Source organism: Drosophila yakuba, chromosome 2R, assembly GCF_016746365.2.
Source record: "Drosophila yakuba strain Tai18E2 chromosome 2R, Prin_Dyak_Tai18E2_2.1, whole genome shotgun sequence".
In the NCBI taxonomy this organism is placed as follows: domain Eukaryota; kingdom Metazoa; phylum Arthropoda; class Insecta; order Diptera; family Drosophilidae; genus Drosophila; species Drosophila yakuba.
The window spans coordinates 10486556-10501836 of NC_052528.2; the positions used below are offsets into that span (position 1 = coordinate 10486556).

Here is a 15281-nt window from a genome sequence, read left to right on the forward strand (position 1 = left end):
GTTTACAACTTTGTAATTAGCTAATTTTTCTAAAATTTAAATTATGAGGGACTAAATTTGATTGGAAATTTTTATAAGCATTACTGGCAAAAATATGTTATTTTGGTGCCCATTATGGGAATTCCCAAGTTGTCTATCTGCCTTTAAAATGCACTTGAGTACAATCCATTCTTGTATCCTTGGATACAAAATATCTTAAATACGTTACTATGTGACAGTCATTGTAATTCCCTAATTACCCAAAACTTTAAGTAGTAAACAAATTAATCGATTTGAAACTGTTCAGCTCATATGAATGCGATATTGATTCAAACAAGATCTTTCTGGTTATTGCTGGTATGATAGCAGGTGAGTCTATTGAAGTAGTAACAAATTAATTACATTTCATTTCCGCAAATGAAATAGTCGCTAAAAAAGGAAGCACAATTAGTTTGAGTAATCTGCCGTTTTCGCAATTAGAACCAAACCCGCATTCGTTGAAATAAAAATGAAGTGTAATAGGACTCAACGGAGTACCGGATTACCTTCCAGGATTCTTATTTATTTAATGTATGGTTGAACCAAAGAACCTAATGTCTTTGGTTGAACCTTAATAAAAGAACAATTTTAGAAAACTATACCTCAGTGAGCATATATTTCAATGATGGCATCCCGATTCGTAACATTAACAAGCACTATGACTAAATGTGAAATTCGTTTAGGCATTAACATTTTTATAGACCCGGTCCGACCGTAACAACTGCGTCTACTAACTAGTCACTGACGCGGGCGTAGACCACGGCGGTGCGTGAGGGCGTGTAGACCTCAATGAAATTGGAGCGACCGGCGTAGCCCTCCGGATTGGAGGGATGTTTGCAGTTGGCGTCGATGCGGTTGTGGCCGCCGAAGAGAGGATCGTCTGAGGAGAGCACCGCCTGGTAGGTGCCCGCCCAGTTGGTGCCCACACGGTATCCGGTGAAACTTCGCTGGGGATGGAAGTTGAAGACGAACACCAGGCCGGCACGCTCGAAAGCGATGATCTTGTCGCCCTCGTGCTTCCAGCTGACCCATGCGGGTCCGGAATGCAGCCAGCCGTAGCGCTCCTCGGTCTCGTTCATGGCGCGATCAAATTCGTTGAGGTACTTGTACTTCAGCAGATCGTCGTCCACGAGATTCCATTGCCGCCGAGCATAGTGATATGAATCGTTGTTGCCAACGCGCGGGAAGTCCAGCCATTCGGGATGTCCGAACTCATTGCCCATGAAGTTCAGGTACGCCTCTCCTCCCAGGGCGTGCGTGATCAGCCGAATCATCTTGTGCATCGCCAGTCCACGGTCAATGATCAATGAGGAGTCCGACAATGTAGACATGTGTGTATACATCTCCTTGTCCATCAGCCAGAAGGCGATCGTCTTGTCGCCCACCAGCGCCTGATCGTGAGACTCTGCGTAGGCCACTGTGTTCTCCATCCAGCGACGGTTGGTCAGCGTATGCACCAAATTTCCCATGTCCCACTCATCGTCACTCTGCTCCTTCAGCAGCTCGATCCACTTGTCGGGGATGGCCATACCCAGGCGGTAGTCGAATCCGATGCCACCCTCGGAAACGGGGCGACACAAGGTGGGCATTCCAGAAACATCCTGAAAAAAGTAAATTGTGAATAAGCCTGATCTGGGAGCTAGCGCATAGCTTACCTCTGCAATAGTGATAATCCTCGAATCTATTTTGTGCAGCAGATGATTGGCCAGACCCAGATAATTGAGCGCATCCGTGTCGACGTTCAAGCCGAAGTACTCGTTGTAGTCGCCGCTGAAGCCCTCCCCAATGCCCCGGGAATGGTACAACATAGAGGTTACTCCGTCAAAGCGGTAGCCATCGAAGTTGTACTCGTCGTGCCACCAACGCAGGTTAGATAGCAGAAAACGAAGCACCTCGTACTCCACGTAGTTGAAGAGACGACTGTCCCACAGCGAGTGCTCGCCACGGGCTCCGTCGTGGAAGAAGCAACTGTTGGTGCCATCGAACTGGTTCAGACCGTCCTGAACGTTCTTGGAGGCATGCGAGTGTACCACATCCAGCAGAACGAAGAGGCCGTGCGAGTGGGCCACGTCGATCATGCGCTTCAGCTGCTCCGGGTTTCCATAACGGCTGGAAGCTGCATAAAAGCTGGTCACTTGGTAGCCAAAACTGGCGTAGTAAGCGTGCTCCATGATGGCCATGACCTGGATGCAGTTATAGCCCTGGCGCTTGATGCGCGGCACAATGCGATCGGCAAACTCGTCGTAGCTGCCGACCCGCGGCTCCTGAGAGGCGATACCCACATGGCACTCGTAGATCCTAAGCGACTTGGGTCTGGGCGGACCAGCGTGCTGGCGTTGATAGCGCTCGTAGGATGGTGGCTCCCAAACGTACTGCTTGTAGTTGACCCCCTGGTTGGCCGACTTAGGGGGCTGCACCACGTACTTGGCCCAGGGCGACAGGCGGTCCAGCAATTGACCGGAATGGTTGCGAATGATAATCTTAACTTCGCTCATGTGCTTGATGGCCGGGCTGCCGTCCTCGTTGGGGGGCAGGTGGAGCTCCCACTTGCCGAAGTCGAGCTTTTTAAACGGATGCGATTCCCAGTGCCAGTTGTCTGTGGGATTGAAGAACTGGGTTAGACTTGATCATTCCGATTGAGAATGATGGACTACTCACTGAAGTCACCCGTGAGATAGACATCTATGGCTCCAGGTGCCCACTCCCGGGCAATCACCGAATTGTCGGGCTGGAAATGAAGGCCGTAGTGCTTATAAGCCGTCGAAAAGCCATCCAGTCCGCCTTCGCTTTGGTTTATCTTGTTCAGCCAATCCTCTAGCACGCCATGACTGCAATTGGAAATTGTGGGATTATTTAAGGAACCAACAGAATAAGATCGAGCTCAAATAGGTGTGATATAGTACATTTATACACTATTAAGAGCTATTTTCATATCTTTACAGATTTTATAAGATAATCAGTGCTATTTATCCCTTTCGGTAGCGTAATAGTTTCTTATATTGGGGAAAAAATATTCTTTTTATTTTTGTTAAATAATTTACATATTTATACTCATAAAGCTTCTGCCTCAGATAACAAAAACAGGGGTCAAATAGTGTCATTGCCAAAGCCAGTTTTCTGATTTGGTTTTAATTAATTAAATACCATTTAAATATTTATTGCTATTATTTTTGTATAGTATAAGTTATATGACAAAGTTTCATTATGTTTTATTAAAAGGTTTCATTTTTTTTCAATGCACTTGAAGTTAAGCGGTTTGATTTCTAAAACAATTAAACACAAAAAGTAAACAAAAAGAGAGGCCGAAAGACGAACATCCTACAATCACAATCACCCGATAAAAGAGACCAAAACAAAAGACGTGAAAACGGAAGAGCACCCGAACCGCTTCGATTTGCACGGATGCAAAAATAGAAGTGTCGTCGGCACGACTTGGGGAAATGCGGAAAATGCCACCAAGGCCAAGGAGATCCATGCTCCAAGCACGCCGGCAGCACGCAGCGAACATATCATTTATAATTTCGTTTTGGCAAACACACACAACGCACCGCACTGGCCAACTAACACACACACACAGGGGTGTGCCGGGGCGGCAAACACCGGCGACCTTCATTCGACATTGCGAACGCAGTTTTTCCAACTGCATGATACGGCTGCAGCATGGGCTACGGATTCCGGGCTGCGCGCCACGGACTGCGATAGCCCTCTATGGTTACGCCGCACTCGCTTATCAGCATGGAGCGCATAAAGCCGGCGCCAACCTTGGGTTACCTGATGTACATACATGTACATACATTTTTATACATTTATGTATGTACATCCGTGGAGGGCGGGGGATCTCAACTCACCGGCGACGGATCTCGTGCTCAAACGGCCGCAAGTAGCCGTCCGTCTCGAACAGCTTCTCGATGTCCTTAGCCTCGGCCATGGCGGAGGAGAGTAAATCCCCGAGCGGTTGACAATACAGGAGGAACTGAAAAAGGTGGCGTTGGAGCTGCTGGTTTGCCTGTTGACCGACGAGCGACAACTGTGCTCATTTATCAGCTGCAGGCCAACTCAAAAGCTGCGCGGCGAACGGAAAGCTTTCGCCTGCGATCAGCTGTTTTTGTAGCTTTGCCTTTTGCGCCCGCCATTCGCGTATGTAAACAACAACGCGAGAACTGCTGCAATTGCATGTTTTTGTCGCCAAATGTTGCGTATTCGCACTGATAGCACCGCACCCAAGTTCATAGTACGTATACGTCCAATTGCCGCTGATTGCCGGCTGGCATATCGGCATCGGAATCCGCATCTGAGCGCTATGTGCACAACATCATGATGCGGGGTCGTCGTTGTCAAGTTCATCAGCGGATCGAATGCACAAACATGGGTTTGAAAGTCGAAGGGTTATGATTACTGCTCACAGATTAGGTCGTCCCTTGGAAACAGCTCTGCCGCACTGGTAATCAAATCGCTTCAGAATCTAATTTAGGTATTATTGAATGTCCGGCGATGTGTTTGTTGCTTGTTTATGATGTGTATCTTAATTGTCATGCTAGGAACGTAGAAATAAATAAAATAGGTAACACAATTTCATATATGTTTATGAATTACATATTTTAAAAGATTTGAATGTTTCTATGTGGAGGCTGCTCCCGTAAATGTTACAGAAATGTTGAGTCACACAATACTACTCACCTGTTTATCAGAATAAACCAGAATCAGCAATATAAAGACAGGCAAGGCAACTACCAAATAAACTTAATAGTTTTATTTATCCAGCTCTCTTATCTATAACATGTAATCTTTGGAAACTTTCCGCGACTTACAGTTTTTATTAGGGCGCAGTGCAACAAAGAGCAATGAGCAAGTGCAAGGCTAGCCATTAGCTTATACAATTCATACTGGACTGGTCGTGAAGAAGTGATGGAAAAATGATGGGGCCTGCAGGCCTTAAAACTTAACAGTAAGGCCATTGTCGAAAGAACATCATTCCAATCCAACAATAAGGCTTATAGGACGGAGCTGGAAACACTCTCGATGACCTCGAACGCACTGTCTATTTCCGCGTTTTCCAGCAAACGGTTGACGGCAATGCGAATGCTGGGACGGACTGGTTGGCGTTCCCTGTTCTGCAGGTAGGCAGCCTGTACCACAGCTACTCCTCGGGCAATGCACTGGGGAGAGTGAGTAGCAATGTATAGTTTTCATAATTGCAAGGAGTGGAGGAAGTGCCTACCTTATCAGCCAGCTCTGCTAGAAGTTTCAGTTCCTTGTCAAAGTTCTCGGCGGGCTGGGCCAAATACAAGTGCTTCACTGGCGACAACTCATGACCGCGCAGGGTCAGTTTGCTGAGTCCCAAGAACTTCTGGTGCAACGTCTTAGACTTGGCCTGCAGCTGCTCGAAGATTTGTGGTTCTCGCTCGAAACGATCCAATGCTGAAATAGCCGCCTGGGTGAGCATGGGCGGAAGGGAGGCCGAGAAGATGTAGCCCAAGCCAGAGAGGCGCTGGTGCTCGGCTATGAAGTGGGAGCCAACGCAGAAGCCACCGACTGTTGCCATCGATCCCTCCATTCCGGCCGATATCAGATCGACTTCATCACGCTAAAAGAAGTATTAGCTATAACTTTAGGTTTTGCGTTGCGGTTTTCCACCTACATCGACATTAAAGTGCTCCGTAACTCCGTGACCACCCTGGCCCAATGTACCAAAGGATATGCTTTCATCGATGAACAAACGCAGCTTGTACTTCTGGCGCAAGGCCACCAGCTGGGGAAGTGGGCAGATCTCGCCAGTGTTCATATAGATACCCTCGGCGACGAGGAAGCGCCTTGTTTTGGCCGCCTTTTTCGGATTTTTCTGGTCTCGTTTTTCTTGCTCAATCAGCAGACGTTCCAGATCCTGAACGTCATTGTGCTTGAAGAAAACGATTGTGCTGCGCGAGGCATCCAGGCCCTTCTGAATGGCAAAGTTAACAGCCTCATCCCTACGAAAAAACATGTTATTAGTCGATAAATCAAGAAGTCAAAGTAGGGAATCCTACACAAAGATAAGATCGCCACGCTTGGCATATGCGGGAATAGCACTGGCCACGGTCGAGAAGCCGTATGAATACACAATGGCCTCCTCCAGGCCCATGAACTTGGCAATACGGTCCTCCAAATCCAGATGAACGTCCATGGTGCCGTAGAAGCCACGAGGTCCGCAGGATCCTACTCCGTACTTGCGTAGCGACTTGCACGCCTCCTCCAGTATCTCCTGGTCCTCGAGGAAGCCGAGGTAGTTGTGCGAGCCCAGGTTAAGGCAGTCGTGACCATCGACCTTGATGCGCTTGCCCACCTTGGACTGCACAACACGTGTGTGCAGCAGCGGATGATTGGGATCGGTGTCGGCCACCAAGGGCTCTGGTTCATAGTCGGCGATTATGCGGTCTTCCTCCTCCTTGGTCAGCTGGCGGCGACGACCTCCCCCTCGCCTGTGGAGCAGCAGCCAAACCACGGTTATGACCAGCAGGGTCTCCAAAACGAGGGCGAACGTGGGGGTCTGTCGGAAAAAGAAGAAACTAGAGTAAGTTAGGCATAGGAAAAATCGGAGAATCCAAACTCACGTTGCGGAAAATACTGCCGATTTCGTTAAACAATTGGATGGCCACCATTTTGGGAGTTTGCTTGCGTGCCCTTTCTGTAAAAAATCAATTGAAACCACCTTAATTCCCTGAAGTTATGTGTCATCTAGACGACGCTTTCTTATCGCAGATATGTACAATCATATGTAAAAATGAAGCAATGAAGTGAACGACCATACGGTACGCAGTTCTTTTGAATTGGGTGTGTAGGCTGACATAAGCCAGTTAACAGAAGGTCTTCCACGCCCTTTTCCGATATTTTCTTTAATTTAATTTCCATTCAAATCGAGCACTCACCACAAAACTCAGTTAACTATAGCATGAACTATAAGTGAAATATCCGCCAAAACAGCTGGTTAAAGAATGTACTAAAAAATACCATTGTGCGGATATCTTTAAGGTTCTTTAAGGGCAAGCTTAAAGCTCGCTAAGAGATCCATAATTATCAAAAAGATACGAACATTTGCAGCTGATTTTAAATTTCAGTTGGCAATTATCAAAAGTTTTCCAATATTAGTATACTTATAAACTGAAACAAACATGCTGCCTAACGGTTTTTTTCTGATAATCGAAGTGCTTTAGATTTTCAATAAATAAATGTTCGATTACCTGCTTATATCGATAGGCAAAGCAGCTACCGCAGTGTGACCGTGTGGGGGGAAATAACAAAATTGAATTGAATTCAAACCGCCGATCCGTTCAGTTTCCATTCAACGGTTGCTGCGATCGGTCGATCGATGTGAGCGATCCGCGTTACTGGCGCTATTCGAAATTCGATTTGGCGAGATAAAAACCGCGAGAAGCCAAAGAACACCGCAAAAGCCGATGTAAACAAAGTGATATGACATTGATATGGCATTTTGCATGACAAATTTATTATTGCATTGCACGCGAATTCAATCTAAGCGGACTCTTGTATGTGCACAAAGTGAAATCAGCTGGCCAAAAAGAGTATTTTGCAATTGCCTTGGCTTATTTTCAGCCACTTGCGGCGGTCGTTTTCTGTTAAATTAACACTTTTTCTATTGGCAGTGATGGGAAGTGTCTATTTGGGCGTACCTAGCAGGCAATCTAGGTACCATTTAGTCTAGGTACTGTTATTCAGTCTAGGTACTACATTGCAATATAGGTCACTCTACTAAATGTCCTTTTTTATATACAGACATAGTAAACTCTACCGTACTTCGTACTTCTTTAACATAATTTATAATACTATTATTTATACTACTACTCAATTCGAGCCAAGGAAATACTTCTTTCTAAATCACTATTGTAATGATTCGGCTTAAAATACAAATTGATCAGATACTTGCACGGACAGAACTGATAAGTTATCTGATGCATTGTTACAAGAAATACATAAGCTTGTAGTCAGCAATCAAAGTCCCTTTTACATCACTCACTATTGACCAAAAGTTGTGGGCCTTATTACACATGCGATAATGGCAAGTCGAAGTAGCGAAAAGAAACCCACTTCCTACTTCTCTTGAACTTGATGCGCTCGAATGAAGCTACATTCGCTGCAAACGCCCGTTTTCGCAGATAAATCGAGCAATGCACCCGACTAACTCCATGACACAATTGATGCATCGCATCGCATCGCAGTATTTCCTCGATTAGGTATTTTCGCTTTTACCCGCTTTTTGCAATGCGCAATAAGTACGAGTACGAGTATCTCTTGGAGTGTGCGAAAATCGGTGGAGCAACCAGTTTTCGAGCTGCATTTCGACGCTGGCTTTTCTTTTACGTAACTCGCTGGCCGGGCACGAGCCAAAAACCAAAATAAATATCAATAATAAACGGCGCCGCGCCAACCCAGTTAGTGGTTTTCACTTCACTCCACCTCACATCACATCACTTTACCGACCACCAATTCGGTCCGGCTTGCCCCACAAAGCCGGTAGTCAGCACGTTCCGTTCCATTATCGCACACATCCCATCCGGAATACTAATGGACGGACATGGTGTACCTTTGAGGAAGTGTGTAGGTTCATGTTGATCCGCAGTTCGTTGGCCAAGTGAACCCGTCCAATCGAAAATCGGAAATCACTTTGTGCACAGCCAAGTTAAAACGGCCTAGTTCAATGGAAATTGACTGATCTCGAATTTGGAATTCCACACAGTTTAGTTTAGTTATTCAAAGTGAACTATAAAGAGCAGCCATGATGAGTGGCCAGCCACTTGGCTGGAGGGTTTGGCTAGTGTCCGGAGTGCTATTAGTGACTTTTGCTGGGACGGATGCCTACGGATTTGGACGTTGCCCGAATTACCCATCGATGCCAAAGTTTAACATGAGTCGGGTAAGTTAGCTGCTGCCCTCCATTCTTTATAACATGTACTTATATTCAATAGTTAACTAAAATTGTGGTGTTTATCGATCGCTATTGCACTGACAGCCTGTTTGGGTATAATAAATATTCATGCAGACTTTTGTTTGCAGTCTAGACACATTTTTGCAATGTGATTGGGTCAAATAAACCACCTTTCAAACCTGTTATTAAAGCCCCACTTTATTGACCCAGCTGAACCCAACAGCTCCAGTGTTTAATGTTTATGTTTAACTAAATAAACTCTGTTATTAGACTATATAAGATTTATGAGTATGACTAATAGTATGAGTATATGAGGACTGTGTGTCCTTACAACTGCGAGATGCACTGTAAAATAAGCCACTCATCGCCTACTTCCCATATCATCTCAAACGTGTCACATCTCCGATTAATTGGCACAAGGCGTCTGGCGCAGACCAAGATGCAGAGCCCTCTTTACATCTCGTGGATTGTGCAGATGATGAACTTGAACCAATTTAAGGCCACCAAACCGATCGCCGTGTAAGATGCAAACCAGTTTTACAGAAGGAGGCGAGCGGCACAATGGCTTTATGGCCTGTGCGATGGTAAACAAGCCACTTAGTTTATAAAGAAGTAAATCAAGCAGTACCAATGCTGAGACATGGGCACGCCAAGGACAACAAAGTGCACTACAGTCGAACATCCCTAATGCGAACACTTCGATATTACATTTAATATTTCAATCAAACACAAATCACCACAAACGTGAAATGGATGTTTGCAAGTGCCTATATCTAAGATAACTTAGCAGGGCAATAAAAAAAAGATTTTATGAAAAGATTATATAAAAGTATTTCTGAGAATCCATAAATGGACTTTGTTTAGTACTCATAAATGCATGTAGTTGTCTTAGCTATAAAATCCCCCCTGCTCGCTTGAATATAGTGTCGAGATCATAGACTAGAAAATTGACTCACTGGCTTCAGCAGCTCAAATTAAATTGATTGAGCCTTGATTTGCATAAAAGATAATGCACCATAATTGCCCGGCAGAGGTGGAGGCATTGTCAACCACATTATGTGGATGTGGCGACCTCCTCCCCACTTCCCCAAATGGCACATCATCCAATTGAGTTGTTGACAGTTGCCGACAGGCGTGAATTAAGCCACTTGCCACCGGCCCCGCCCCCTAAGCGCTCTTTTGACCCGGGGCAAAGACCTCGGACGATCACCACCAGTGGCAACTCAATCCGATGCGGCGCCCTCCAACTTTGAACTGCAAGACGGGCTGCGACCGAAAGAGCAAGTCCACAACCAGTTTCCAAAATGTTTATGTTTTACGCTTTGTTTGCACTAAGTGGCGCTTTGATTAGTAACCCAGTTAAGTGTTTCTCGGCCGAGAGAAACGCTGTGTGACAAAGGTTTCGGATTTCACACTAATGGTTTTCAGATGGTTCTAGTTCCCATCCTCCTTCCAGATGCGTGAAATATGCCACTACTGATAAAGTACTTGCAAAGTGAGTGACTAGAAGAATCACCTTTTACTGAAAGAACCAGAAAGTAACATATGTGCCATATACTTTCAAAACTCAGAGTAGATGTTAGACAAAAAGTGAAAGAGTAATAGTAATAGAGTAATCTATTAATTACATAGTAGTAAAGTATAAAAGTATCTATTAATTACATAGTAGTATGTACTCATTACATTAATGTACTCATCTTGTAGGTCCTTGGACACTGGTTCGAAGTGGAGCGCTCCTTTTACCTTCCTGAAATCGCCTCCGGATGCACCACCTTTCAGTTTGAGCCGTACAACAAGGGTGATCTATCCCGGTTTTCCAATTTCAAGCTGGCTGTGGCCATTAAAAACATTAACCGCATGTATGTATAACTAATCTTTTAAATTTTACTTTGCTTATAATTGTTAGCCTTTTAGAACTGGCAATCCGAATGTGAACATTGGCTATGCGACGCCAGAAAACAGTCGATCTTCCATCATGGACTTTAAGGTATCTACGATAAATAACACGATTACTAACACTAAATTAACAATTCACTGTTTTCTAGTTCACCACCCGATTTCCGGATGTAATTGCCCGACTGCTGCCAGGTTCCGGAAAGTACCAGGTGCTCTACACGGACTACGAGAACTACGCCATCTTGTGGTCCTGCGGCAGCATCGGCTCACTGGGCCACTCCGATCAGATCTGGATTCTGGGACGTGATCGGGACTTCGAGGTGGACGTGCGCTCCAAAGTGTACGACGTGTTGAAGCGACTCTCTCTGGACCCGGAGAGGCTGATCATCAGCAAAAACAAACAATGCCCCGAAGCGCTGTAGGATGCATCCCCCATCTATATGTTTAAGTTCATTCGGTTAAGGAACAAATTATTTTTGATGCCTAATCATTTAGGCTGCTGTGATATCGAGGAGTGTGAATCGGCGCAGAGAGGCGAAGCATCGCAAATACAGAAACAAATAAGAGTAACTCGATCGGGATTTTCAATACTTGAACTCATGCGCGTACTGCCAATTAGCGCGGGTGTCCTAATTAATTTGCAATAAATAGAATTTCCCAGTCATCAGAACTTAGTCGTAATTTGCCAACGGATCGAATAGGTTGTTGCCGAATAAGATGTCCCAACTGTGGATTTTGTTTTGCCTGATTATCCTTGCGATCCAGGCACAGATGTCCGCTGCGAGAGGAGGTGGAGGTGGCGGCGGGGGAGGACATGGTGGAGGCGGTCATGCTGGAGGCTTCGGAGGAGGAGGACGAGGAGGCGGATTCGGAGGAGGTAGAGGCGGCTTCGGACGAGGTGGCTTTGGAGGACGGGGGCCAGGATTCGGTGGTGGCGGCTTCGGTGGACCGGGCCGCGGAGGCTTTAGAGGAGGACCTGGAGGTTACAGAGGCTACGGAGGATATGGCGGATTCGCACGATATGGTGGGTACGCTGGATACGCGGGAGTTCTTCCGGTGCCACTGCCCGTACCTTATCCTGCTGCCTATAACCGTTGCTACTACGATAACTACTACTATAATTACTACTACTGCTGATGGGATACGGTTATAGATGGTTTATTTATACAAATTACAATCAACACGTTGCTTTAGTTACAAAGATTATGTAAAATTACCCAGAAATTGGGGTCTGTAGACAGTTCTCTAAATATTCCATATCTCATTTGACTTATTGTTTTGATGGTCTCCGGTGTCTGGTTCCTGTTTGTCCACCCAGTGATCAGTGTTCAGCGATCTTTGTGGAGTGCTGCGATGGCAGTGCTTACGGCTAGTCAAAAATATTCCCATTAAAATGCAATCTACATATGCGCATATATATGTATAAACTTAATCTACAGACTAGATATGGATACGAAACGTTGATGATGCGTTCGTTGTTGTGGCAGACTATTCGATCGAGATCGAGAGATCAGAGGGTATAAGAATATCAAAATAGTTTATGTATCGATTAAAGAAAGTTATGTGAGGAAGCATCGAATGAAAGACTTGGTAACGGAGCGATCTCTTAAAGATATGGAGTTGTCATCTATACTAACTTAATCACAAACCTGTTGCCCTCTGATCTCACCTTGTGCGAAAATACAATTCAATATGCATAAGATCGTACGAAAGATGGTGCAAGGTCGGTTAAATTCAAGAGGGATAGCCTAGGAATGTCATCTGTATCCATCCAATTCAAAACTATTTTGTATGCCCTAATAAAATTCGGTAATGCTGAGATACACCAGCATTATCCGATATACTGAAGGTCCAAGCTTATCATCAAGTGTTAAGATGGCATTCCATTCTAGCCTGGCATGTTCATGCGGTTCTATTGCTTGCCCTCAAGGACAACGGACGATCGTTCTGCTCGAGAAGGATTATTTCACAGACTCCTCCGGTAATCCTCTAGAGCATTGCCTTGCACTCGCTCTCGGCGATGCTGTGCTGGATGCAGTGGTTGATCTCGGCGAAGCCAGGTCGCTCGCTGGGCTTGCGGTTCCAGCAGCGGCGCATCAGCGCGTAGACGGATAGCGGCGTGTTGTCCGGACAGCCGAGTACGTTGCCCTCCTTGATGTACTTGATCACCTCCTCGTGGGTCAGCCCGAAGTAGGGCTGCAAGGCGAAGGAGAAGACCTCCCACAGACAGATGCCGTAGGCCCAAACATCCGACTCCAGCGAGAACTTGTTGTACAGGATGCTCTCAAGCGGCATCCAGCGGATCGGGATGAAGTCGTTCTCGTCACCTTTGTAATAGTCCTGCAGATAGATCTTGTGCGAGAGCCCAAAGTCGGCAATCTTCACCGCCATGTGCTCGTTGATCAGGCAATTCCGTGTAGCCAAATCCCGGTGGACGAACTTTCTCTCCGAAAGATACAACATGCCCGCTGCAATGTTGGCCGCCATCTGCAGCAGGTGTAGCTCGTTCAGCTGCAGACGATCCCGCGCCGGCGCCTGGTGGGTGGCATATGGGGAGCAGGCGCGGAGGAACTCGCTGAGATCGCCAGGCGCCATGTACTCGAACAGCAGGCACATGGGTCTGCCCAGGGCGCAGACACCCAGCAGCCTCACGATATTTGGATGATCGAATTCGGCCAGCAAACAGGCCTCCCGCTCGAAGTCCATCTGCATCTGGTCGCTGGCGTCGTCCTTTAGCATCTTAACAGCGACTAGGAGATCTTCCTGATCGGGCACAAGTCCAGGAGCTCTGGCCTGAAAGACGCGACCGAAGGCTCCTTGACCCAGTGATCTCACATACACGATATCGCCACGTGGATACTCCAACTTCTCCAGGCGCGCGTTCGGTTTCGTGCCCTTCGCATCGGCCACGTTGGTCACGGTAGTAAGGGCGACGCAATTACTGTGAACCGTGGCTGTGCTCCTGATGGTGCCCCACTTTGCCAAGGTATTCGTGTTTCCATTGCCTCCGAGAGTTTCTCTACTGGTATTCAGATTGCCGCCACACTCCGCACCGCCACGCATGGAAACACTGCACTCGGCAGTGGCTGCTCCCGGAGGCTGGGTGTAATCCTTGTGCTTGGACAGCTTATAAACAAGCAAGATCATCAAGTGCAGCGTCACAATGGCCACGAAACCTATTCCGGCCAGGAGGAAAATCATCGATGGCGTGAAGAACTTCTCCATCTTGATGGGCGTGTTCAAATCACCAGCATTGGGGTCCACATAATCCGCTAGAACGGAAATGGGTGAATTGTATAAAGTTGTAGAGGAAACGGAATGATCTGATCTTACGGCACATGGGTATATCGCAGTGCTGCCAGCGCACTGATTCATCGACAGTGTAGCACCAGGGATGCGGCTCCTCGCCGCCAGCATTCCGGCAGTAGTTTTCGCCTTCCAGGAGCTGATGGAAGACCAGAGGTGGCTGGAAGTGCTTGTGCGGGTACTGAGTGTCCCAGCGCTGGCAAGGAATGCCCGACTTGGACACGTTCATCGTGCCCATGTAGAAGCGCCCGTTTCCATTACGACAATCGTCTGTGAGGGAAAAGGTTCTAGCATTAGAGAAGCCTCCTTAAGGGTTAGAGGTAATGAAGACTCACAGCTCACTTCGGATTCCTTGAGTTCGGTGAGACCGATGTAGGAGCAGTTGGGTCGCCGCATGGAAGCGTTGTAGTGCGGCAGGGAGGAGCAGTTGGGTAGACGAAAGTGGCCGCGGCTCTTGATAAACATGTTCCGCTCCTTCTTCTCCTCGATGAGCACCCAGTCGTTGTAGCAGAACTGCAGATGCGTGGCCTGGCAATCCTCGTAGCAGAGAGGAGCCTTCACCGCTCGACCGCCCTCCATGTGGCAGTTGGGAAATGCATAGGCGCACAGCATTTTCTGTAACGGAAAGCGATTAGTAATGGATGCTAGCATTCGGTTTTACAAGCAAAATGTAGAAGCTCCTTCTAGATGCATCAACTGAAACTCACCTCGGCTGCCTCGCGACACAGACCCGTCAGATCGGAGATAAGCTCGTCCCAGAGCGCCGTGGTCACCTGCTCGTTCTTCCAACCGCCGGTGGGATCCTCCAGACTGTACCACACCTGACCAGTGAGATACTCCTTGCACACCTTGCCGCTGTACGGAGCGCAGTAGCCGTTCTCCTCCCGCTCCCGCTCGTGATGCCGCTGGTGGTGGCGCCGGGTGACGGGCTCCTCGATGGCGTTCAGTGAGTTCGCGTGCGTGGCGCTGGCAAAGAGGAACACGCACAGCGCCAGGACAGCTAAATTGGCCCCCCATTTCAGTCCCATTCCCCGGAGCACCCGCTCAACCACCCCCACCCAGTGCCGGGCAGCCATGGCTGTGTTTTCTGTATATGCCTTGTTTAGCGAACCGTTTCCAAGCTAAATCCTAAATGCAGGCATAC

General features: G+C 47.1%; 5 protein-coding genes across 6 annotated transcripts; 2 read left to right on the top strand and 3 right to left on the bottom strand.

Annotated features, from left to right (window-relative positions):
• Positions 1-604: 604 nt before the first annotated feature.
• LOC6530006 (1,4-alpha-glucan-branching enzyme) lies at positions 605-4055 on the bottom strand. Its single transcript, XM_002090916.4, has 4 exons — positions 3867-4055; positions 2677-2846; positions 1674-2614; positions 605-1619 (listed from the first exon to the last, which is right to left on the bottom strand). Exons 1-4 carry the CDS (start codon positions 3944-3946, stop codon positions 753-755), a joined length of 2058 nt encoding a protein of 685 aa, XP_002090952.1. The 5' UTR covers positions 3947-4055; the 3' UTR covers positions 605-752.
• Positions 4056-4753: 698 nt separating this feature from the next.
• On the bottom strand, positions 4754-7069 carry LOC6530007 (serine palmitoyltransferase 1). The gene is made up of 6 exons (XM_002090917.4): positions 6921-7069; positions 6606-6679; positions 6042-6541; positions 5657-5984; positions 5237-5602; positions 4754-5174 (listed from the first exon to the last, which is right to left on the bottom strand). Exons 2-6 carry the CDS (start codon positions 6651-6653, stop codon positions 5010-5012), a joined length of 1407 nt encoding a protein of 468 aa, XP_002090953.1. The 5' UTR covers positions 6654-6679; positions 6921-7069; the 3' UTR covers positions 4754-5009.
• Positions 7070-7230: 161 nt separating this feature from the next.
• LOC6530008 (apolipoprotein D) lies at positions 7231-11401 on the top strand. Of its 2 annotated transcripts, none has more exons than XM_015197061.3 (5): positions 7231-7450; positions 8752-8923; positions 10640-10794; positions 10850-10922; positions 10981-11401. In XM_015197061.3, exons 2-5 carry the CDS (start codon positions 8786-8788, stop codon positions 11251-11253), a joined length of 639 nt encoding a protein of 212 aa, XP_015052547.1. In that variant the 5' UTR covers positions 7231-7450; positions 8752-8785; the 3' UTR covers positions 11254-11401. The 2 variants fall into 2 exon arrangements, with proteins under 2 accessions (XP_015052547.1, XP_002090954.2); XM_002090918.4 differs by having other exon boundaries at positions 7236-7450; positions 8747-8923.
• Positions 11402-11502: 101 nt separating this feature from the next.
• On the top strand, positions 11503-12679 carry LOC26535489. Its single transcript, XM_015197418.3, has one exon. It carries the CDS (start codon positions 11646-11648, stop codon positions 11982-11984), a length of 339 nt encoding a protein of 112 aa, XP_015052904.1. The 5' UTR covers positions 11503-11645; the 3' UTR covers positions 11985-12679.
• Positions 11974-15215, bottom strand: LOC6530009 (tyrosine-protein kinase transmembrane receptor Ror2). Its single transcript, XM_002090919.4, has 4 exons — positions 14845-15215; positions 14473-14752; positions 14165-14407; positions 11974-14103 (listed from the first exon to the last, which is right to left on the bottom strand). The coding sequence occupies exons 1-4, from the start codon at positions 15211-15213 to the stop codon at positions 12821-12823; spliced, it is 2175 nt and encodes a 724-aa protein (XP_002090955.1). The 5' UTR covers positions 15214-15215; the 3' UTR covers positions 11974-12820.
• Between the last annotated feature and the right edge of the window lie 66 nt (positions 15216-15281).

Excerpts from the sequence above, each read along its gene's own strand:
- LOC6530006 (XM_002090916.4), bottom strand. The coding sequence starts at position 3,946 with ATGGCCGAGGCTAAGGACATCGAGAAGCTGTTCGAGACGGACGGCTAC. Across the intron at positions 2,847-3,866 it reads GAGCACGAGATCCGTCGCCG|TCATGGCGTGCTAGAGGATT; the intron begins GTGAGTTGAGAT and ends TTCCAATTGCAG. Across the intron at positions 1,620-1,673 it reads GGATTATCACTATTGCAGAG|GATGTTTCTGGAATGCCCAC; the intron begins GTAAGCTATGCG and ends TACTTTTTTCAG.
- LOC6530007 (XM_002090917.4), bottom strand. The coding sequence starts at position 6,653 with ATGGTGGCCATCCAATTGTTTAACGAAATCGGCAGTATTTTCCGCAAC. Across the intron at positions 5,603-5,656 it reads CGGAGCACTTTAATGTCGAT|CGTGATGAAGTCGATCTGAT; the intron begins GTAGGTGGAAAA and ends TACTTCTTTTAG. Across the intron at positions 5,175-5,236 it reads TAGCAGAGCTGGCTGATAAG|TGCATTGCCCGAGGAGTAGC; the intron begins GTAGGCACTTCC and ends CACTCTCCCCAG.
- LOC6530008 (XM_015197061.3), top strand. The coding sequence starts at position 8,786 with ATGATGAGTGGCCAGCCACTTGGCTGGAGGGTTTGGCTAGTGTCCGGA. Across the intron at positions 8,924-10,639 it reads CAAAGTTTAACATGAGTCGG|GTCCTTGGACACTGGTTCGA; the intron begins GTAAGTTAGCTG and ends CTCATCTTGTAG. Across the intron at positions 10,795-10,849 it reads ATTAAAAACATTAACCGCAT|AACTGGCAATCCGAATGTGA; the intron begins GTATGTATAACT and ends TTAGCCTTTTAG.
- LOC26535489 (XM_015197418.3), top strand. The coding sequence starts at position 11,646 with ATGGTGGAGGCGGTCATGCTGGAGGCTTCGGAGGAGGAGGACGAGGAG.
- LOC6530009 (XM_002090919.4), bottom strand. The coding sequence starts at position 15,213 with ATGGCTGCCCGGCACTGGGTGGGGGTGGTTGAGCGGGTGCTCCGGGGA. Across the intron at positions 14,753-14,844 it reads TGTGTCGCGAGGCAGCCGAG|AAAATGCTGTGCGCCTATGC; the intron begins GTGAGTTTCAGT and ends TTTCCGTTACAG. Across the intron at positions 14,408-14,472 it reads CAAGGAATCCGAAGTGAGCT|ACGATTGTCGTAATGGAAAC; the intron begins GTGAGTCTTCAT and ends TTTCCCTCACAG.